General features: G+C 39.4%; 4 protein-coding genes across 5 annotated transcripts in view; 1 reads left to right on the top strand and 3 right to left on the bottom strand.

Annotated features, from left to right (window-relative positions):
- mrpl40 (mitochondrial ribosomal protein L40) overlaps nt 1–1,371 on the top strand; it is a 3,488-nt gene extending 2,117 nt beyond the window's left edge. Inside the window, exons 3-5 of the mRNA XM_061038600.1 lie at nt 156–311; nt 672–753; nt 870–1,371. Of these exons, the coding sequence (XP_060894583.1) occupies nt 156–311; nt 672–753; nt 870–1,097 (466 nt within the window). The 3' untranslated portion in view covers nt 1,098–1,371. The remainder of the gene's footprint in view (nt 1–155; nt 312–671; nt 754–869) is intronic.
- A 338-nt stretch (nt 1,372–1,709) lies between these two features.
- On the bottom strand, nt 1,710–3,263 carry c5h22orf39 (chromosome 5 C22orf39 homolog). Its single transcript, XM_061038601.1, has 3 exons — nt 3,169–3,263; nt 2,259–2,426; nt 1,710–2,173 (listed from the first exon to the last, which is right to left on the bottom strand). The coding sequence occupies exons 1-3, from the start codon at nt 3,196–3,198 to the stop codon at nt 2,051–2,053; spliced, it is 321 nt and encodes a 106-aa protein (XP_060894584.1). The 5' UTR covers nt 3,199–3,263; the 3' UTR covers nt 1,710–2,050.
- A 509-nt stretch (nt 3,264–3,772) lies between these two features.
- Nucleotides 3,773–10,020, bottom strand: ufd1l (ubiquitin recognition factor in ER associated degradation 1). Its single transcript, XM_061038602.1, has 12 exons — nt 9,864–10,020; nt 9,533–9,662; nt 7,246–7,278; nt 7,031–7,152; nt 6,318–6,448; nt 6,155–6,227; nt 6,008–6,076; nt 5,855–5,923; nt 5,727–5,777; nt 5,528–5,616; nt 4,664–4,748; nt 3,773–4,448 (listed from the first exon to the last, which is right to left on the bottom strand). The coding sequence occupies exons 1-12, from the start codon at nt 9,864–9,866 to the stop codon at nt 4,377–4,379; spliced, it is 927 nt and encodes a 308-aa protein (XP_060894585.1). The 5' UTR covers nt 9,867–10,020; the 3' UTR covers nt 3,773–4,376.
- A 904-nt stretch (nt 10,021–10,924) lies between these two features.
- dhx37 (DEAH (Asp-Glu-Ala-His) box polypeptide 37) lies at nt 10,925–21,125 on the bottom strand. 2 transcript variants are annotated; one of them, XM_061038603.1, is made up of 27 exons: nt 21,062–21,125; nt 20,720–20,835; nt 20,461–20,636; nt 19,796–19,908; nt 19,323–19,692; nt 19,071–19,219; nt 18,834–18,926; nt 18,636–18,732; nt 17,700–17,813; nt 17,331–17,547; nt 16,141–16,239; nt 15,992–16,062; nt 15,763–15,898; nt 15,593–15,669; nt 14,977–15,209; nt 14,777–14,888; nt 14,575–14,681; nt 13,930–14,118; nt 13,638–13,762; nt 13,328–13,444; nt 13,050–13,222; nt 12,855–12,969; nt 12,567–12,704; nt 12,381–12,475; nt 11,529–11,602; nt 11,346–11,443; nt 10,925–11,258 (listed from the first exon to the last, which is right to left on the bottom strand). In XM_061038603.1, the coding sequence occupies exons 2-27, from the start codon at nt 20,820–20,822 to the stop codon at nt 11,182–11,184; spliced, it is 3,468 nt and encodes a 1,155-aa protein (XP_060894586.1). In that variant the 5' UTR covers nt 20,823–20,835; nt 21,062–21,125; the 3' UTR covers nt 10,925–11,181. The 2 variants fall into 2 exon arrangements, with proteins under 2 accessions (XP_060894586.1, XP_060894587.1); XM_061038604.1 differs by having other exon boundaries at nt 21,045–21,105.
- Nucleotides 21,126–21,246: the final 121 nt, after the last annotated feature.

Below are 21,246 nucleotides of genomic sequence, written 5' to 3' on the forward strand. Positions count from 1 at the left end.
ACAAAATAGCATGCATTCATTTCAGACCTTTATTTAATTCATTTAACTAGTTAATGCTGACAGGCAGCCCTATTATTCATATATTTTCCAGGCCTGTTTTTGTGTATTATTTGAAATAGAATAAACTCATGTAGAGCTTTGTTTTTGTGTTTTAGAGCGGAGCCCAAAAAGAAGAAGAAAGTGGACCCAAGAAGGGAGCAGGTGCTGAGAGAGAGGATGAAAAAGAAGCTGAAGAAGCTGGAGAAGGTTCCACCTGAGTTGATCCCCGTAGAAGACCTCATAACTCCTGCCAGATTTCTGGATGAAACCAGGTACAGCTTGTTTCACTGTCTGTATGTTTTTGTTTACCTACCTGTCGTATTGTGTGTGTTGAAACAAATATCAAGGTAATTGGCTGATATAATTTATAAATAATATCGTTAATAATTATTAAGAAAAGAAAGAATACCAGGTCTTGCGTCTCTGGCCAAAAGGCCTGCTGTTTCAGAACTATTCAAACTGTTAAAAATGCATAAAAAGAACGAGAACAGTCACATAAGACTGGTCATAATAAAGCTCTTCAACATTTTTATTTATTCTTTGACTTACTGTATCTTTTGTTATTCCTTGCTAATGTGGTGCTCGCTAACTTTGAAGTGCTAATAATTTGTGTCTATTATTCTCGTCCAAAGGGAACGCTCTGCACCGAGGCTGTCATTTGAAGAGAGTGAGCGTCGAGCTCTGCTGCTGAAGGAGTGGTGTCGATACAAACAGGTCATTACTTACCATCACACCTCCATCACTTAAGCTTTTACACAAAGTGCTGCTTATGACCTCTGCTCCCCATCATGTGCACTTAGTAAGGTGCTCGTCTGTCCTTGTTTTTGCAGAATCAGCACATGGCTGAGATGGAGGCAGTTGAACTTGCTCTAGAGGCACAGAGGGAGGCGCTGGAGGAGCTAAAGTTGGAGTCTGAGGAGCTGTACCAGGCTGCACTGAAGCCAGACCCCCTTCTGTTTCCCTTCACTCATGAAGGTCCCGCCTACACACCAGCAAAGACAAAGTATTACGCTCCTGATGGGAAATATAATGACGTCACTAAAGTTTACACTCAGTGATGGACAGGCTGTGTGTTATAATATAATAAACGTGTGGTGTTGTTTTTTTTTTTTTTGTAACAGTCCCTGAGCAAAGATGCAGCTTATTAACAGCCTGCAGACATGTCAGGGAATGACACTTTTTTTTCCTATTTTCAGTTGTACATCTCAGTTTGTCTTTTCTGTATCAAAAGCAACATTTAACGAAATAATGCATCATATTGATTTTTGTCCACAATCACAAATCTGTATAAAACACAAAGGAAAATAAAAATGTGCTTTTTATATTAAGGCAGATTTGTTCATTGTGGTTTTATAATTCTGATGTTTAGGTAAACCCATATTTAATTTAATAAGGCAAAACAAATGTATGCAAAGGAATATTGACAGCAGCAAAAGGAGGAAATCACCAGGGTGAAGATGATTCATGGAGCAGTGTAAAGAATTATTGACAAGCTTCTGATGCAAACTCTTTGATCCCAACAAAAGCTGTAAAACAATCTCGTTCAGCACCGGTTTTTTAATTTCACCCTTAAACACATTATCCAACATCTCGTTATTTGAACAGAAAATATGGAAACTTGAAAATGTGTCCTTTTGTCGTTTCCCCAAATATTGAATGTTTTTAAAAACAAGACTCAACACTGTTGAAGGCTTGAAATCAAAAACATATACAACAATGTAAGGGCGGTCAGCATTTGTACATTGTAGATTTAATTACTCAAGATCAGCAACAACACTTCTAGATATATTGTCATTAACAGGTTGAATAGATGTGGTCGTCATTAGAAGCTGTCCCAACATTGCTTCTGTTTTCATACAGCAGCTCACTGAAAAACAACAGCAGTTCTCAGACTGATGAACAATCTCTTCAGCATGTGGCTCTACACAATTTTAAGTCCATTAAAGTGACAAGAATCTTGAATCCTCACTTTGAATAGAAACTGCAGGTTAGCAGTGATGGATCAGCGGTCCTAAGGTCTTTCCTGGTTCAGTGGCATGTGCCAATCTTTGGGAGGGTCTCTCCTCAGCTCCCACACTGGAGTAAACTTCTTCTGCTCTTCCACTCTGTTCCTCTCACTCCTCTGCAAGGCTTCCTGCGACACACATACAATACACACGGTGTCAGAGAGATCTCAAGTTGACATCTTTATACAGTAAGACTTTAATAAAAAGCTGTACCTTGGCTTCAGCACTTCTGGATTTCTCCCATTCCCTGCAGTTCTTATAATCCTCTTTCCACTGCTGGCAGGACGGTGAGGTGCCGTGTGTGTAATAGTGGTGAAAATGATTCCTTAAGCTTTTGCAATGTCTGAATTCACTCCAGTAGTCGTCGCAGGCCCGGGGCGACTGTACGAAGACAAATAATCAGAAAACATCACAAAAACAAAAACAACACACACTGATCTTATTTGTATCGCCTACTGTTGTGTGTCTCTGGTGACTCACAGAGCTACAGGATGGCAGCTGATTAATGGAGTATACAGGATCAACAGCTGGGCAACATGTGTGTTCCCAGCCGTGTTAATAACTGACTAAGACTTGCTGATTTAAAAAAAATAAAAATCAAATCAGAATATATTTGGTGGAAATGGAATTGTGAGTTTTGACAAAGGCCAATTAATCTCCCTGAATCACATTGAAAATGACAACAAAAAAAACCCTATTATGATGAATTTCAAAGTTTAGATATTGATTATAACCAAATATATAACATGCATTTTCTACTTCTCCTTTTGCAAATATATTAGGATAAATTATTTTCTAACATGTTTCCAATTGAGTCCAGTTATTTCCATTTAACAGAAGAGAAAATACAACATCATTAGTAACTCCTTGCCTTTCATTTATCTGACTTTAGGAATAGTTTTTAAACTTGACTATACTAACAAAACAATCAGATAATAACCTTTTACTCTGACTTTAAAGATAATCATTGTAAGCTAAAATTGAAGGTTACCAAGGTGTCGATGATGGATAAACTCTATTTGATACAGATATGACTCTTTACTTTATAGAACAAGAACAAGGCAGATTAAACAAATCAACATGTGTCACGAAGAGCATCAGTAACAATGTTTTTAAAAATTACCCTCCACGGTCTTTCAGCAGAACCGTCCATAGCTGCTGTGCTAACCTAAACAGGAGGATAACATTTGTTCTTCTTTTAGCAAACCAGCTTGAAGACGCATTATTGCCACCTAGCGGACTGGAGTGTGGAGCAGTAAAAAGGGCAGATATAAAAAGAAAGAAAGAGAGAAAGAGAAACTAAAATATTTCAAGTAATACTGTTTCAACAGGAGTAATATTTCTATATGTTAAAATAAATCACACATTTCGTCACTGTTAATTGCTGCAGGTGAAAACACAAACCACGCATCACAGAGATCGTTCCAGTGTGTATTAAACTACCCAAATTTAACTACCAGATTTGGCAGCTTATCTTCTTTTTGGTATTTCTGCAATCTATGTGTCATGTAATAATTAATTGATAAAAAATAATTTTTGCCAATATATCTGATCAAATTACACCTGGATAAACAAGTTCTAATCATCGGCTTCTTCCGAAATGAATGGCACACTAAAGGCCAGAAGAAAAGTCAAGACACAAAACATCTCGTTGTATTCCAGTCTCATTCGGCCGTTTGTGTTCATGCTTGAGACCATACAAAAATATGTATTTGCTCCAAATAATTCATTTCAATACTCAATCCTTTATTTGTCTATAAATAAACCAGAAACAAAGGAAAACACTTTGAAATAATCATTAAACTCAGATAAAAAAGTTTAAAACTTAAAATAAAATACTGTATCATCAAAAACAAGAACATCCAGCTATTATTGTTCAGAATTTATCGGGGCTCTGGATAGCAGTATATTTAAAGTGAATTCAAATGAAACTCTTGGAAAAAAGGAAAAAAAAAAGGGGGGAAGGGAAGAGTCTAATTCAAAAAGGTGTTTCAAAAGCAACAACAGTGATACAATTCTTCACAAGTCATTCTTTGTGTTGATGGTGTGTGGATATATTTCTTTTATGCCTCACTCAAAACAGTCACCCTGGGCGTGTGAATACCAAATTTTAAATTACATTATTTTATGCAGCTCAGCTTTTTTTTTTAAGATGAACATCCCCGTCATCAACAACACAGCCCAGAGCAAACATCTCTTCTTTTCAATGAGATAGAAAAAGTCCCACTGCATCTCAGGGCCAGTTTTTTTTTTTTAATAAGTTTGCTGTAGAAGGTGACACTAGATCTGGTGGGTTTGTGCACATCAGCCAGTCCATTCCCACGAAAACCTTTAAGGCTTTCTGCCCTTCTTGCGTAGTGACTGTCCTTCTCCAGAGAAGGCGATGAATCTGAAAGCGTCATCCTGAGGGGAGTAACAGAGATTTAAAAGTTAGGATTTAAAAACTACAGCATTAGTGTAACATTAAAAAAGGATTAAATTGTGAATCTTCTAATAAAGTGAAATTCTCTAAACTGTTGTCGTGCACAGACAGAGTATGGGGAAGTGTACAGACTTACTGCAAATACAACAGTGTTAAATATTTACAAGAAAAGTTTAAAATCTGTCACATCTCTTACATCTTCTACAAACTTCCTCGGCAGAGGCTTCGAGTTCCTGATGAAAGTGATCCTGCCAATTTTGAAGTCGTAGTTGGGAATGCCCCTGTGTGGTGGATAAATGAGTCGAGGTTAAGACTGAACGCTGCAAGACTGGTTTCATCAGAAAACAGAAATACTTAATCTCCAGGGGAAACTTTGGGTGTTGAAGTTATTTCTAGAGAATAAAAGCATGACACAAAAACAGGAAATATAAAGAGTATAAGAAATATATAGAATATGTGAATGATATACAATATAGGTACAGAGTACAATACACAGGGAGAGAAAATGTTCTGCAATATGTTGTCAATAAAGATCGAACAGGCTCATGATCCCTCAATGAACTGTATTTGTACTTAAACAAATTCTATGTTGTTGTTCTTGAACTTGTTGATGCTGATTGAAATAAAATACTACCAGAAATAATTTAGGCTGTTTGACTGCAACAGATGATAGACTTTTTGTTTCAAGCTTTGGCTGGTTCGTCTTTCCAAACGCCGACAGGTCACAGATTTTCTGACTGTTGCAAATAGTTTCAGCACAAGCAACAAAGCAAGAAAATAATACACATCTGCTCATACAGCTAGAACTGTATTGGAGTGAACAACAACATTTTTACTAAGTTGTCCAAATTAAGCTCACAAACCTAAAACCAACCTGTTGAAGCTTTAGTCCTATCAGAGAAATCTCTTCTAAGATAACAGAAGGAACAACATGCCTGTTAGGCTCCTCTCGTCCGACGTCTCATAAAGGAATACAACCATGTTGAATATTTAAACCATTGTGTGATAGTACTTCATTTTATTTATGTCTTTATCTTTAAACCACTGAGAATCTTCCCACCTTTTGATATCGCTTGGGCCAAGAGGAGCAGGGCTGGGCTCAATCCCTTTAAGTTTACCATCCAAACGGTTTCCAGAGCCGGTGAACGCCTGATGATTCCAAACAGATTTCCAGTTTCATTAGATGGTTCATTAGACCACAGTTATTTGTACAAATTATATGATGTTTTTATTCATAACACGCAGCAACATGTACTCACTCTGAATCCTGTGTCCATGTCAGCGTAACTGGCAGGATCGCCTTCTTCCTCCTGTGAAAAAAAAAAACACTTTGTCAAACTGTTCAGAGAAATAATTGTACAAATGCACTTAAAGGTTTGGTCCTCACAGTTGGTTCTTCTTGGTGCTGAGGTCGACGTTCAGGCTCTTTGTAACCCAAAGGAGCGTCAAAATCCACCTGAGACGAAAGGTCACATCATATTAAAAGTAGAGAACACAACAGGATTATTCACAGGCGTCTTTATGATAGAGGGGCTCTTACATTCATATCACACTCGATGATCGACACGGCTTTGTCGGGTTTGGTCTCCATCACTCGCAGCTCATAGATCTGAAACAGCAGTTATACTCAGTACAGAGAAGTAAAAACATATTCACATATTAGATCAAGTTGAAAACATGGGTTCACCTTTTCATTGTAGTTGATCGCTATGACATCACCAGTTGTCAGGCAGGCAAAGTTTCTCAAAGCGTTCTCCAGTCTAGAAGAAGAAACTTCATCAATCACTTAATCTATACAACGATGAGAATATTTTCTTCAAATGTTAATGATGCTCATTAACATTTCTTACACTGCCTTAGGGTTTGTGATGTCCAGAAAGTCGGGGCTCTGTGGTTGGAACTTTGAGTAAGTCGCCACCATGAGGTCCACACTTTCCACCTGGACAAGACCACCTTCCTCCAGCAGAAGGTTCTGCATCATCTGAAGCAAAAGTCATACAATAATTAAATAAATATCAACATGGAGCTCGGTTAATACCCAACTTTTGTCTTTTAAAGAATCATATCAGAAGAAAAGGTTTCAGGCGTGATAAGAACAATAAAGGGCTTTAATGTAGCAGACCCGTAGCAATAAGAAGTTGTTTTTTTTTAAAGATTTTATTTTTGGGCTTTTGAGCGACATGCGGGAGGGAGGCCACAGGCGGGGTGCGAACCCGGGCCGCCCGCTTGAGACGCCAGCCTCAATACATGGGGCGCCACCAGCACGCCCCGCAATAAGAAGTTTTAACAAACAATCAAACTCGAACAGCAGGTTTAAGAAAACCCAACATGATCAGCTGAAACGTCTGTACGCAGACAGCCTGGTCTCAAGACAATTCACCGGGGATTTTACAAAAAAAGACTAACCCAGGTTTTCAATTTAAGCTGACTGAAAAGTAATAAACAGTGCAGCGATTCCTGCACTTCTTCACTGACAAAATGTCCTCGTATTTTAGCCAAAAGAGAAAGTTTGGATATCTGAAGTTGTTTTTGACAGTCGGGTCCTCATGGTTCGGTTTCTTACCCAGTGCGGCAGGTAGCAGATTCCTTCATCTGCCACAAACTCAAGGACACCACAGTGCGTTTGTCTGTCTGAGTTCTTGTTGGTCAGCTTGAACAGCATCGGGTATGTGATATTAAGCCTGCCTGTACACAGAAAAGAAACAGACAGTTCATATTCGTGGACGGTTCAAATAGGACTTTCATAACAAAGAGAGTCTTGATTTAACTTGTACTTACTTAGCTGGTCGAGAGCTGAAGGTGGCATTATTACTGAAAAAAATATACATAACATGGTTAAGACATAAATAACATGAATGTCAAACTTCACCTGCAAATTAAAATGTATGAAGACACAAGGTATGAGTGAACTTTTGGGACTTTCACTTGTTTGTTTTTTAATTGATGAAATATAGAGATTTGATAACTTTAGCAAGAAAAATGTAGCTGACAAAATACTCACATCCTTCACTAAACTGAGAGAGAAGCAATGAAGCTTTCTATTCAAAGTTGAGAAGCAATACACGGACAAAAAAGACAAGCTGAGGGGTCCTGTGGCGTCAGCGTATTTTTGTTATTTATAGGCTTGGCTGGTAATTATTCCCTGAGTCTGTATCAAACAATGAACTACAATTTACAATATTGTTAAATATTTTCATATATTTGTCAAACCCAGACCCCAAAGACATGTTGAAAGGGTTAGTTGCATAAGAGAGCGAGGAAGACCAAATAACAGACCACAGCAGCAGCAGACAACTCTAGCAAAGGGGTTGATTTAAGTTTTATAGACATTTTAAAAACAAACAGCAAAGACCTCAAGGGTAAAGGAATTATCATTCTCTGTTTGCAGTGTTTTGTTGGAGGGGGTGGGCCAAATATCTCAAACATTAACTTAACATTACAGTTTTTTCCAATTGCTAAAACACAAACTAGGCTGGTTTTATCAAAATACTTAACACAATTCACAAAACCACAAACTGCAAAATACCTCATATATCCTGCAAAATGAAGCACTGCAACCAAAACTACATATGGCTTTATCAAAATCAAACTTTTGCACCAAATGGCACACACTTCATTCATATTACCAGATTTGTGTCTAACCAACTACACACTGTTGGGCGTAATGAAAAGCACTCATCTTTAGTATGCTTTGCCATAACACTAACATAGTTCGAATTCTTCGAAAATTCTTCAGATTGTTCACATGCCCAGAAATATTTGCAGATACACACTCATGCTGTTGAAACTGCCAGTCTTGAAATTGGTCAACTAAGGTTGCTCTGATTTCATTTGAAAGTTGTTTTCTTCTTTGGCCATGAACTCCTCTACCAGCTCTACCCCTACCTCTCACTCTTCCTCTCTCTGCAACGTCTTCCATTGTTGTTTTAAAAAAAGGTGTTCACCTGCAGTCTTTTCATAGTGCTTACTTCCTGATTGAAGCGATAACAATTAACCATTGAGGTGTTTGGCCAGGTGGCACATACGATTAAGATTAAGATTTAAGATAAGATTTGTATCTTACTGTATATGGAGAACTCTCCAGAGAGTGTATCTTACTTTATTAACTGTATATGGAGAACTCTCCAGAGAGTGTATCTTACTGTATTAACTGTATATGGAGAACTCTCCAGAGAGTGTATCTTACTGTATTAACTGTATATGGAGAACTCTCCAGAGAGTGTATCTTACTGTATTAACTGTATATGGAGAACTGTCCAGAGAGTGTTTCTTACTTTATTAACTGTATATGGAGAACTCTCCAGAGAGTGTATCTTACTGTATTAACTGTATATGGAGAACTCTCCAGAGAGTGTATCTTACTGTATTAACTGTATATGGAGAACTGTCCAGAGAGTGTATCTTACTGTATTAACTGTATATGGAGAACTCTCCAGAGAGTGTATCTTACTGTATTAACTGTATATGGAGAACTGTCCAGAGAGTGTTTCTTACTTTATTAACTGTATATGGAGAACTCTCCAGAGAGTGTATCTTACTGTATTAACTGTATATGGAGAACTCTCCAGAGAGTGTATCTTACTGTATTAACTGTATATGGAGAACTCTCCAGAGAGTGTATCTTACTGTATTAACTGTATATGGAGAACTGTCCAGAGAGTGTTTCTTACTTTATTAACTGTATATGGAGAACTCTCCAGAGAGTGTATCTTACTGTATTAACTGTATATGGAGAACTCTCCAGAGAGTGTATCTTACTTTATTAACTGTATATGGAGAACTGTAGCTGTATTAACTGTATATGGAGAACTGTCCAGAGAGTGTTTCTTACTTTATTAACTGTATATGGAGAACTGTAGCTGTATTAACTGTATATGGAGAACTGTCCAGAGAGTGTATCTTACTGTATTAACTGTATATGGAGAACTGTCCAGAGAGTGTTTCTTACTTTATTAACTGTATATGGAGAACTCTCCAGAGAGTGTATCTTACTGTATTAACTGTATATGGAGAACTGTAGCTGTATTAACTGTATATGGAGAACTGTCCAGAGAGTGTTTCTTACTTTTGCCTCCTTTCTCCACGTCGGAGCGGTCATTGGGACCGGCCAGCATGGACACCGAGTAGCAGCGGTACTGAGTGGAGAACCGGTTCTGGAAACCCCGGGACAGCGGGTCGAAGACATGGAAGGAAAACTGTGGAAACAAACAAAACCCTGAGCAGTTAATATGAGTATTTTAACACCCTCGTATCGGGCTTTTAATCCCATCATGACAGGGCATCTTTCTGTTGCTGTCTTGTTGTTGTTAGCAGCTCGCTAGCTCAAATGCTCTGGGATAGATTTGTTTTGGTATAAATTTGTCGACAGCGTTAAAACCAACCGATGTGCTACTCACCATGTCGACACTTCAGATCAGTGTCAATAAGAAGACCTGAATCTAAATGTCTGTTTCTGCTTTCCTAGTCGAAATTTTGCCGAAAGAGAGACGTGAATCCACACTGTTGTTTTCCGCTTCTTCCGGAAGTGAGGCGACAGTCGGATATGACGACACAGCAGAGGTAGCCAATTACAGCAGCTCATTGAAACGACACGATCTTCTCTTTTATGTGGAGATAAAATAAACTTTAAATGCCCCTAAAATATTATGAATGCACATTACATTAAACATTCAAATGAGGATTTATTTGCCGATTAAAAATCTCGGCACAGTAAAATATGTACATCGTTGTAAATGTCAATAAAGCCTATTTTGTAAATAAATGCTATTTTGTCAATTGCCTCATCCAACAAATACCCAACTAAAACATTTAAAATGCATTAAGACAACTATTTTAATTGGTAATTGTGTCTTGATTTTGTAGGTAAGATTGATGTATCAGTATTTATTTCAGTCTGTTTCATAACTATCTAAAAATTATTATTGTAGTTTGGGAATGACAGATGCTAAACTATCCTGACTGTCATTCCTTTGCTAAATCCAACTCCAAAAACACTTGACACTTCTTCAAACGACCACAACATCCACTCAGAAGCTGTACCTCTTACCTACTTAAACTTTCAGTTTTTTAATGATGAAGAGTTTTTTTAAAGTGCTCAGAAATTTTAACATTTTTTTTTTTTGATAATTGGTCAAAATCTTGCTGCGGGTGATCCTATGAAAAAGAGCTCCATTTCATCTGCTATGTGGACCTTCAGTTCGACTGCCAAAAAGGAACATCCACTCTCAACCACTACTTTATTTTATCGTTGGACACAAGCCGCCTGGGAAATGTTCATATAATAATATTACTAATAAAATGATTCCTCGACTACAATGCTGACGTTCATGGGTAAAATCAGGGGAGCAGTTTCAATACAGTACAAATGAATCACATGAGCCTTATTCAGAGCCACAACAGTTTTAATGAGTCTTATGAAGACCAAGTAAGCCAAACATTACTGACGGCAGCACAGTGATAAAAGGTTAAAAGTCTTTATTTAGCTCTAGTTGTTTGTTTGTTTTCTGTCTGAAACAAAAGCTGTACAAGTCAAAGATACAGAGTATAATATACAAAGATTAAAAAAAGGTCAGGTTGTGGTATTGTTGGTACACTCAGGAGGTCCCAATGAGCCCTCACAAAGTAAAAAAGGGATTTCTACGGCACTGCAGGTCGACAAATGTCTCTGATCCCGGCTGCTAAAACCGTTCCTGCCTTCTTTTCAAATGTCAGCGTTTAAATTGGAGGCCAACTTTTGGCTACTTCTTGATGCATGGCTTCAGGTAACCACTGGCAGTATGCAGACAACAGAACTGTAGGAGGAGAAAAATAATTATTAAAACAAGATCAAAGAACAAGAAGGTGTATCAAATCAGCATCAAGCAGAGCACATTCTTTACATTTATCTTCAGTTGTCCAGACAGCGAGGAGGGTGTCTCTGCAGTCAGCTTTCTTTGAAACCAGAGCTCCGAGGACAGCCTCAGTCCTGGGCTGCAGCCTAAATGAAGCAGCAATCAAACACCTTTACAGAAAAGTCTTGAAATGAGGATAAGAAGCAGAGCCGTGTGAGAGCACCAACTTACTTTGCCCATGTTTTCATCATGATGGAGGGGTTTGAGAGAAGGTGGGAGCCAAATGTCTTAAGTTTAGGACAAACCTGCAAAACAGACAACATAAACTTTACAAAAGAAAGGCAAAAAATAGGGCTCCTGTCTGACCAGACAGCAATTGATTCTGTTTGTGCCAGGGTTTACATTTTTAAGTCAGATGTGAGGATTTCACCTTTTTTTTAGATAGAAATAAATGCAGATGAAGGAACAAGTAAGAGTCGGTTTGTATAGATTTGATTTATACCTGTGGTTATTTTTGCCACCAAAGCATTAAGCAGACATGCATCCTTATAACTAGTAATAACTAGTAATTTGTCTTCTCAAGATCTCAACTAATTTATGAACCCCTCAGAGTTGAAAGAGCACAAAACAAACACAGAAACAGGTTTAACTTTAAGTGTGGACAATGCCAACATGGCATGTCATGGTCTAGCCCATCACAGTGACCAGCCTATTATGTTTTCTAGATCACTAGAAAAATGATCCAATTATCTCAATATATAAGCTTTATTATCTGGAGATAATGAAATCAATTCATCCGTTATAATGGAAAAACCAACATTTTGATCACGAAATAATGAGAAAAATAAGTGAAGATTTGTTAGCACAGGAAAGATGAAATAAAATACATTGACGTATGTCTGCTTTAGGTGTCAATATTTTATAATATCTATGTGTCATATGTTTTTACTGGGATACTGGGGCGACAACGATAAGCAGTCAGGACAGTTAAGGATGCGACTGAATGGATAGGTTAATGATTTTATGCCAAATTTAATGTCGAGTGAAAACTGAACAAAGGCCGGGCTCTCTTATCTGCAGTACCTGTCCTTCGAGCAGAAATCTTGAAAACAGTTTGTAACGCTCCAGGCCGTCTGGATACTCCTTCTCCACGGCTGGCAGCTGCCAAGCTACACGGACTGCAGGAGGGACAGAGAGAAAAAAAACATGAATGTTGTAAGACGACTCTTACAGCGTAAACACAGCCCGTGTTCCCGGCAGTAAACTTACAGAAGGTGCTTGAACGGAGACACCTGATGGTGCCGGTGGATGAACACAACCACGGTGATGGTGTCTCCAGAGGGGGGCCGAAATGACAATACTGAGGCAGAAGCTTTGGTACCCACTCTGCTTCTACTGCTGAGACACCTGAAAGAAGAATAACATGTTTAAATCATGAGCCCAACATCTACATTCAATAACAGCAGTGTTTTTTTTATTTTTATTGCTTTTATGACCTTTCATGTGGTGAATAGTGACAAACTGAGAAAACTGAGCGGCTCCATTAAAATCCTTTACCTTTCATGTACATCTTGGTGGTCTCCATGATCTCCTGGTAGACGACAAACTCTGGCAGAGTTTTGAACAGTGCAGAGGAGGGATGAATGAACACTGGCTCGTCCATGAGAGGAGTCTATGAAGAGAAGCAGGAAAAAAAGTTAAGAAGGTGAGAGAGAACGTTGCAGATCCGTTTCAATCACTACGACAACGTGCCTTGTATCCGTTCTTCCATTTCGGGTCCAGTATGTCTTCAGCCTGTACGCGCCTCGCAAGATGATCTCCCAGTCCAGCCAGAACAATCTGTCGCAAACACATCACCTGGTGCTCTGTCGGGGGAGCCATCTTGGGATCTACAAAAACTCCCACATCTGGACACACTGCATTCACTGGGATGAGAAAACAAAAAAAAACCTTTGATTGGTTTCTCTAGCACATGACAGGTTTTCCGTGTGTGTGTGTGTGTGTGTGTGTGTGTGTGTGTGTGTGTGTACCTGCGTTGGTAAGCTGTCCTCTGAGCCTCCTGATCTCAACCATGGCTTTATACCTCAGGCCATTCTGCTCACAAAACTTTGGGGTACAGCCAGCAAATTCACAAGCACCAACCGCACCTACAACCATATTTTTAAAGAAATATAAAATTACCCCATTGATGAACTTAACATAAAACATTCCCTGGAGAAAATACTTTTTTTTTTTTTATATCGTTGATCCTTTTACAGATTAAACCATGACCCAACAAACCCTTCTACACTCTATAACACAGCACTGCCTGGTATTGTAACGTAAAAAATGTAAGCTTACCCAGCATGACCATGAGGTCCCCCAGAAGGAGTGACGGTCCTTGTCCAGCCCACAACCTCTTCATTTGGGTGAGCCGAGCTCGTCGCTGCGTGAGCTCGGAGCTCTCGTCTTCACTGCCAGCGGGTCTGAGAGGAAACAAGTGTTGATGAAGTACGCCGCATGAGAAGACAACTGAGATTTAAAGGCTTCACATCTCGTCACATTCCCCATTTGTGTTAATCATTCTATAATGTATTGTCTTCAACATGTGCGCCTCAAAACAGATATCGTCACCGCAAACGTGAGGCCTCACCTGTCGAGGTCTTCGAAGAGCTCCCTGACCGTCATGGCAGCTACCACAGCGATGACGTATGGCAGACAATCCTGCTGCTTACCCAGAGCTAACATCTTAGCGTAACGCGGCGCCACAGGGAAGGAAGCCATGGCTCGGCCCAGGGGGGTGATCGGACAGCTCAGCCTCGCTCGCTCCATCTCTTTCACCCTTTTAGAAAAAAAAAACAAAAAAACATTGTGATCATGTGAAATAACTATCAAAGTAAAATTAAAATGTTCAAATAAAACATATAAGGGCACAACTCAGTGAATTCTATGATTTCCTGCTGTGGGTTGATGGAATATTCTGTCAAAAAAACCTGATATTAAAAGTTTTAATGTAAAGACTTCCCTGTTAGAGTCTTAGCAGAAACATGAATCCTCTTTCTGTACTCAAACATTTTGGTCATGACAGGGGAAGACAGGGAAACCCACCGTTAAAAACGTATTGTATGGAGGCTGTCGTCTCAAGCGGGCGGCCCGGGTTCACTTCCCACCTCTCACCTCTTTCCCGCATGTCATTCCCCACTCTCTCTCTCTCCCTGATTTCCGACTCTATCCACTGTCCTGTCTATCCATTAAAGGCACAAAAAGCCCAAAAATAAATGTTTAAAAACGTATTTACCTTCCTGTGTGGGGCGGCTCTTTCAAAGCCCCCAATGAGACTAATAACTGCTCGGCTGCAGCCAGACTCTCAGCAGAGGGAGATGTTGGGAACGGAAAGTTGATCACCTGCACAAACAGATATTTATGAGACGGCTGTTGTATTCTTGTATGCAGCATCAAGAACCTGGCTAGTAGGTTTTATTCATTCTCATTGTACTGACCTTGTCTATGTTGAGGTCCTTCATCTGTAAAACCAGGTCCTCCACTGGCCTGCGGGTGATCTCTGCCTCCGAGAACAAACTGAAGTCTCCAAAAACTGCCGAGGAGTACAACCTGCAGAAACAGAGGAACAAACACGTGAAGCTTCTTCTCATGTAACAGCAACATCAACACGTTGTAACATAGTCCGAGTTGATCTGACCTGTAGCAGTGTCCCGGCTCTGTGCGTCCCGCTCGACCTGCCCTCTGATTGGCTGAGGCCTGCGAGGTCCATGAGACCTTGAAGGAAGACACGCCGGTCACCCTGTCGTAGAACCGCTTTTTGACTCGACCGCAGTCCACCACATACTTTATACCCGGTATGGTCAGGGACGTCTCGGCTACGTTTGTGGCCACCACGCACAGACGAGCCCCGGGTGGAGGAGGCCTGAACACCTGCAGGCGAATAAAAGGTGACATAGTACAATCTAATTGAAATCAGCTCAACGTATCTTTGAACCAGGCAAAGAAGTTCAGGGGAGATTTATCATTTTACTTTTGAGCTTATTAACAACAAACAATTAACAGTCATACAAGAAAACCTAAAACAAGTTCATGTTGCGTTAAAAAGACAATTCAACGTTTAAGAGGTTTTTTTGGGCCGTTTTGTCCTAATTTGATAAAACAGCCAAGGAGAGACAGAAAATGCTGGGAGTGAGTGAGCGGGGGATGTCGTGCAGAAAAAGGTCATGGTTGGATTAAAAAACATTCATACTACTTCTTCTCATGGATGGACCCTTTTCATGAGCTACATGCTAACACATTATCGTGAATCTTACCTTCGCTTGCTGCTCTGGAGCCAGCAGTGAGTACAGAGGGAGAACATACAGGGGAATAGAGGGGTCTGCCTTCTCCTCTACAGAAACAAAACACAGAGCAGATTTAGTAAGGGCACTCGTGAAATTCATCAATTATGCGTTTGAAGAACTCTTCATTTGCTGCAGTTTGCCTTTATCTGTGACATCGTCGCCGAAGTCTACGTCAGAGCCTTCGTCCTCCTCATCACCGATCCCCGCCTCTCTGTCCTCGTCTCCTTCATCCACCGGGAGGGCAGAGTAGTTATCCAGGTCGATTCGGGGAAGAGACTAGAGGCGGAGATTAAAATAGGTAGGTAAGATATATCAGACAAGCAGAGATAACGGAGACATTTTAGGGGTATGTAATGAAGATAGACTTACAACAGGTTTCTTCTGTTTGGCTTTCTTAAATTTTCTCATTGCCTCTGATCTGTCTGCTTCCTCATCTTCACCTGAACACAAAACGAAGAAGTATTCAAAAACAAACTCTCTGCTACGTGATGAGTCAGACAGTTGTGTGTTTCACTCACCTGCGGTTGTGTTTCCCCTCCTGAAGGGGAAAGCTTTTCTCAGTCTTCTGCACAGACTGTGGACCTCTGCCTGACCGGTCAGAAACACCAAAATCCCACCTGAGGGAGAGAGACATGGGGGCACTGGTGAGTGTGCATGAAGGTTAATCTCCAGCATCCACAGCATGTGCTGCTTACTTACTATTTAGAATGACTACACTGGCAAATATTAACTAACATTAACAGGAAATGTGCAGTTATTTGAATATCTAATGCTCATAGTTGAAGGAAATATAATATGGACAAGTTAAAAGGAACTTTCTAAAATATCCTGAAATTCCCAGTTCCCGAACAGCCCTCCCTACTGTTATTTAATGATGACTTTGCTCTCAGGGATAACACCAGACTGGCCTTTAGGAAAATTATCTTTGCAAGCTCAACTGCGGCAAAGAAGACGATAATACATTCTTGGTTCTCTGTTGAATCTCCATCGATAAAGGAATGGTTTAACTACTTTAGAGACATCTCTCTTATTGAAAGATCATCAGCTGTAATTCATAAGGCACGGGCATCCACTTTGCAGGCCTGGGATTTCCTTATTTCAACTCTTTCAGATCCACTTTTTCTTGAACAAATATAACCAGTATTATAAACAAAACATAGACTTACACTTTTTGTGAAATTGTTTGATTGAATTATTATTATTATTGTTATTATTATTATTATTATTATTATTATTATTAATAATCTGTTTATTTGTTTTAGTTTTATTTATTGTGCTGTGTCTATAGGTTTTATTTTGTGTGCATATGTGTGTATGGGTATATATGTGTGTGTGTGTGTGTGTGTACATGCATATCATAATTTCATTCAGTAATTTTGTCTTTGTTTTATATTTTATGTATATTTTTCCTCATCAAGGCAACGGCGATCTGTAAATAGTTTGTATGTTTGATGATGCTGTCTTTGGTTTCTGTCATTGAAGCTCATGTGTATAAGCATCTTTTGTAAAATTTCAATAAAAAGTTGATCACAAAAAAAAAAGGAACTTTCTCTTTAAATAAAATGATAGAAAAACCACTTGTAAGTTATATTAAAATATTTCTTGTTGTTGATCTTGATGCCGCTCTAAATTTGGTCAAATGACTTTTGCAGTACATAAATCACACCAATCAAAAGCATCTCAGAAATGTGAGAGTGTGAATGTGAACCTGGAGGCAGCATCCGGTGAATCTTGCAGGTTTTCTGGAAAACCTCTCCGGTGTAATCCTCCGTCGGGGTGCGTTTGTTGAAATGTATCGTGACCGGGAACTGGCGAGCATCCACCTTGATGACAGGCGGAGGCAGCCGGAACAGTTTTGTGTTTTCTGTGAAGTCCTCCACTCGCAGAGTAGCAGACATGACCAGCAGCCTCATGGGTAAACCTTTCTGCAGAGATGTGAAGAGTGGGAGCGGGGTGACACGATGAGGATGAGTTTAAAATAAAACACAGTCAGAGACAGTGTAAGACATGTCTGTGATTCAGGCATCAAATAAAAGGAGGAGAGTTTCCACACTTGACACCGAGCAGATTGTCTTACTTTGTTTCTGAGCGGGACGATACGAGACAGCAGTCCGATGAGGATGTCGGTGTACACGCTCCTTTCATGAGCCTCGTCAATGATGATCGCACTGTATCTCTGCAGCAAGAAATCCTACCAGACAAGACAGAGACAATGAGACGAAAGAAAAATCAAGGTCATTTAGGCTGGACGTTGAAACCCCCTCCCGTTTGCCACCAAGAACTCTGGACTAATAACTCTGAAGCTAACTATTCAAAAGTACACTCAGTTTACTGCACAAGTTTACTTTTTCTTTAAACTGTATTTTATTTTATTTACCATTTTGTACCTTTTGCACAATTTAGAATTTATTACTGTAAATATTTTATTAAAAAATATATTATTTTACCTCATTTCATTTTATCTATTTTACCTTATCTTATTTTACCTTATTTTGGTTGTATTGCACCGTGGGACGGAGACAAACGCAATTTCGATTCCACTGTATATACTGTCTGGCATATTTCGAAATTGACAATAAAGTTGACTTTGACTCATCTCTCTGAGTAAAAATGATCGGTGTATTTCAATCCAATCAATAGTTGATTCAAGTTTTGAACCTTTCTATGGCTGATGAAAAAGAACTGTTACCTCATCAGGACTCCTTAAAATTATGATCTCAGTGAAAATACTGCCACTCACTGTCCTAACCTGAGGCTGTTTGATCTCTCACACAAATTAAGTACACAGTACAAAGTATAAATATGCATGGGCAGAATTTAGTCTCTCGAGTTAGGATAAGAGCCCTCCAAGATAAAAGAGAAAACACTAAAAATGCAAATTAAAAAAACAGCCAAACAAGCTCCGTTATTCTTAATATACACATTAAACAAAGAACAATCACTCACTGAATGTTTCTCTGTCACGTTTACTTTTACTTTTTCAAATTATTCAACAGAGAATAAAGATAAAAACCTTCTGAATCTCCTTCAGCAGAACACCATCAGTCATGAACTTGATCTTGGTGTCGCTGGTCACGTTTCCTTCGTAACGGATCTGGTACGACACCACCCTGAAAACACCGACACACACACACACACAAACATGAAGCACATTAGAAACAATATTTACATTATCAGAAAAAGTTTCCCAATCTACGATGAGCTGTGTTACCGTGTGGACAGGTTCATCTCTTTGGCCACTCTGTGGGACATGCTGACAGCTGCTACTCTTCTCGGCTCTGTGATTCCTATTATCCCACTGCCACTGCAGGAAAAAAAAAAAAAAACAAGCAAAGAAGATGACTGTACCAGCATGATATTTCATTCTACATACCAACATTTAAGACATTATTGTAGCTACATATCGCGTGTATCATTAAAGGACATCCCCATAAAGAGCATACCATACCTGGCGTAGCCGGCTTCATACAGAAACTGAGGCACTTGTGTGGTCTTTCCACTTCCTGTCTCTCCACAGATGACGACACAGGGATCTTCTCGCACTGCCTCCATGATAACCTGCTCCTCCGCCAGCACGGGCAGCTTCAGACGAGCCTCCTGCACAGGTTGAAAGATTGTGAAAAAACGTTAAGCTGTATAAGAAGAAAAAAAAAAAGAATCTGTTTTTATATACTGCTGTACAATAAGCACAAAAACACACCTGTATTTCTGGTGTTCTGTCAACAGGAACAAAGACGGCCGGCTGCGATGGCGTCTTATTTTGGACTTTCTCTTGACCTGAAATCTTCTTCTCATTTTGCTCTTCTTGTTTCGCTTTGTTTTGTTCCTCCTTCGCGTCCTGTTTGTCCTCCATCTCCTGACTGGGATCGGAGGTTTCCTTAGATTCACTCACTGTGGTCTCTTCATCCCCAGCATCACTGTCATCATCAGACGACGTGTCCAGATCACTACTTTCCTCTGCCTTTTGTTCCTCTTCATCTTCTTCTTCTTTCCATTTTCTCTTTCTGTTGGCTCCACTGACGCTGCTAATCTTCGGCCCCGAGTCTCCATCATTGACCTCATCCAATGACCTGGCAATGAACAAAAATAAATAAAAAATTCCAGACCTTTATCTTCCAAATATTAGAAATACCTTTATTTTTTTGTAGCTGCATATTGTATTTGTGCACTTACTGTTTAGTCGTGTAAAGTTTGTCTCCTGTTCCCAGCTTGGCTGTGGTGTACAAAAGCTTCAGTTCAGACTCTGGAAGCTGCACCTCGGCCAGTTTGGTCAGGATGTCCGCTCTCTGGACGGGACAGACAGCAGGACAGGTATGAGGATGTGATCTAGTCCTATATTTGCTCCCTATCCCTCTTCCTGCATCTTATCCCATCTCTCCCCCTATCCCTTTCCAAGCCGAAGATTTCTGCCTTTTAATAAGACAGTTTTTTCTTACCACTGTAACTTTTGCTGCTTTACTAAAGTGCTCATGATGGATAGGCCGGATCTTTGTAACATAACAATAAGTATGGTATTTTATCTGCTCTTTGTAAAGTGTCTCGAGATAACACTTGTTATGAGATGACGCTATACAAATAAAAATTGATTGATTGATATTTGTTTGTTTGTTTGTTTGTTTTTAAAGTGCAAAACGATTATCTCCCTAAATAAGTAGAATAAAAGACAAGCCTTCATTGTCTTTGTATCATGAACAACAAATCAGGAAACGCTTCAGTGAATCACATAAAAGGGATTACAGTAACAAAGCTACAAAAAAAAGAGTTCAAGAAATAGTTTTTACTTCACAGTTGACTTGCATGAAGAGTATGAACTATACACACGTTGTTTCATCTCTCACCTGAGCTTTCTTTTCCTTTCGCTCCAGCACTTTCTGCAGCTCTTTCCTCTGTTTCTTGGTGAGGGGCTTCTTGGTGGAGAGAGGTGTCACTGAGCTTTTCTTCTTCTTGGCTTTGTTGGCTGGGAGGACCAAAGCGTTGCTCTCGTCCACCCCTTTAATCCTACCAGTACCTCCATCTCATGAAAACAAAGCCAGAAGACTGTCACAAACAAAGCCAAACAAACACTTTTCTAAGTGGCTCTATCTATATTTGTTTTACCTTTCAGTTCCAGAATAATCTCAGTCTTCTCTTCAGCTGCTGGTTGTTTATCCTCACTTTGTTGTCTCCCCTTCCAGTTGTGTTTCTTCCGTAATTTTCCCATTTTAAACTGAAGTCTGGAAAGAAAGAAATAACAAACTATACTTACAAATCCCTGACCTAACAAATAACAGTGGATACATCTTGAAGACAGCTAAAGACGTGCTAACATAAAAAATGTCATTACGGTATAAACTCAACGTGACGTAATCATGCTGAATATTTACAACAACAAAAAACAACATTATACTCTAAAAACATACAAATTAATTTAAAATGTTATTACTTGAAGCTTGAACCCACCAGTTTCCTCACGTGTAAACATATGAAGGTCCTTCGGGTAAAACTGTCCCTACCCGAAACAAAGTACCTACAGAAAGGTTCCGCTACGATTACAAACACGAACCCATTGTATCCGTCCTTTTGTGTTTATTTGATTTGGTCATGGTTATATATATATTTTTTATAATAAAATAATTGTATATAAA

The sequence above is a fragment of the Labrus mixtus genome, chromosome 5 (assembly GCF_963584025.1).
Source record: "Labrus mixtus chromosome 5, fLabMix1.1, whole genome shotgun sequence".
Taxonomy (NCBI): Eukaryota; Metazoa; Chordata; class Actinopteri; order Labriformes; family Labridae; genus Labrus; species Labrus mixtus.

What these genes read in the sequence shown, in the direction of transcription:
- ufd1l (XM_061038602.1), bottom strand. An exon ending in TTCAGCTCTCGACCAGCTAA is followed by an intron (nt 7,153 to 7,245) that starts GTAAGTACAAGT and finishes TTCTGTGTACAG; the next exon opens with GCAGGCTTAATATCACATAC. An exon ending in CGATCAACTACAATGAAAAG is followed by an intron (nt 6,077 to 6,154) that starts GTGAACCCATGT and finishes CTGCTGTTTCAG; the next exon opens with ATCTATGAGCTGCGAGTGAT.
- c5h22orf39 (XM_061038601.1), bottom strand. Translation starts at nt 3,198, where the DNA reads ATGGACGGTTCTGCTGAAAGACCGTGGAGG. An exon ending in CTGCTGAAAGACCGTGGAGG is followed by an intron (nt 2,427 to 3,168) that starts GTAATTTTTAAA and finishes GTCTTCGTACAG; the next exon opens with TCGCCCCGGGCCTGCGACGA. An exon ending in CCAGAAGTGCTGAAGCCAAG is followed by an intron (nt 2,174 to 2,258) that starts GTACAGCTTTTT and finishes TGTGTGTCGCAG; the next exon opens with GAAGCCTTGCAGAGGAGTGA.
- dhx37 (XM_061038603.1), bottom strand. Translation starts at nt 20,822, where the DNA reads ATGGGAAAATTACGGAAGAAACACAACTGGAAGGGGAGACAACAAAGT. An exon ending in TCACCGGATGCTGCCTCCAG is followed by an intron (nt 16,240 to 17,330) that starts GTTCACATTCAC and finishes TCTCTCCCTCAG; the next exon opens with GTGGGATTTTGGTGTTTCTG. An exon ending in CCAAACAGAAGAAACCTGTT is followed by an intron (nt 15,899 to 15,991) that starts GTAAGTCTATCT and finishes CTCCGCCTCTAG; the next exon opens with TCTCTTCCCCGAATCGACCT.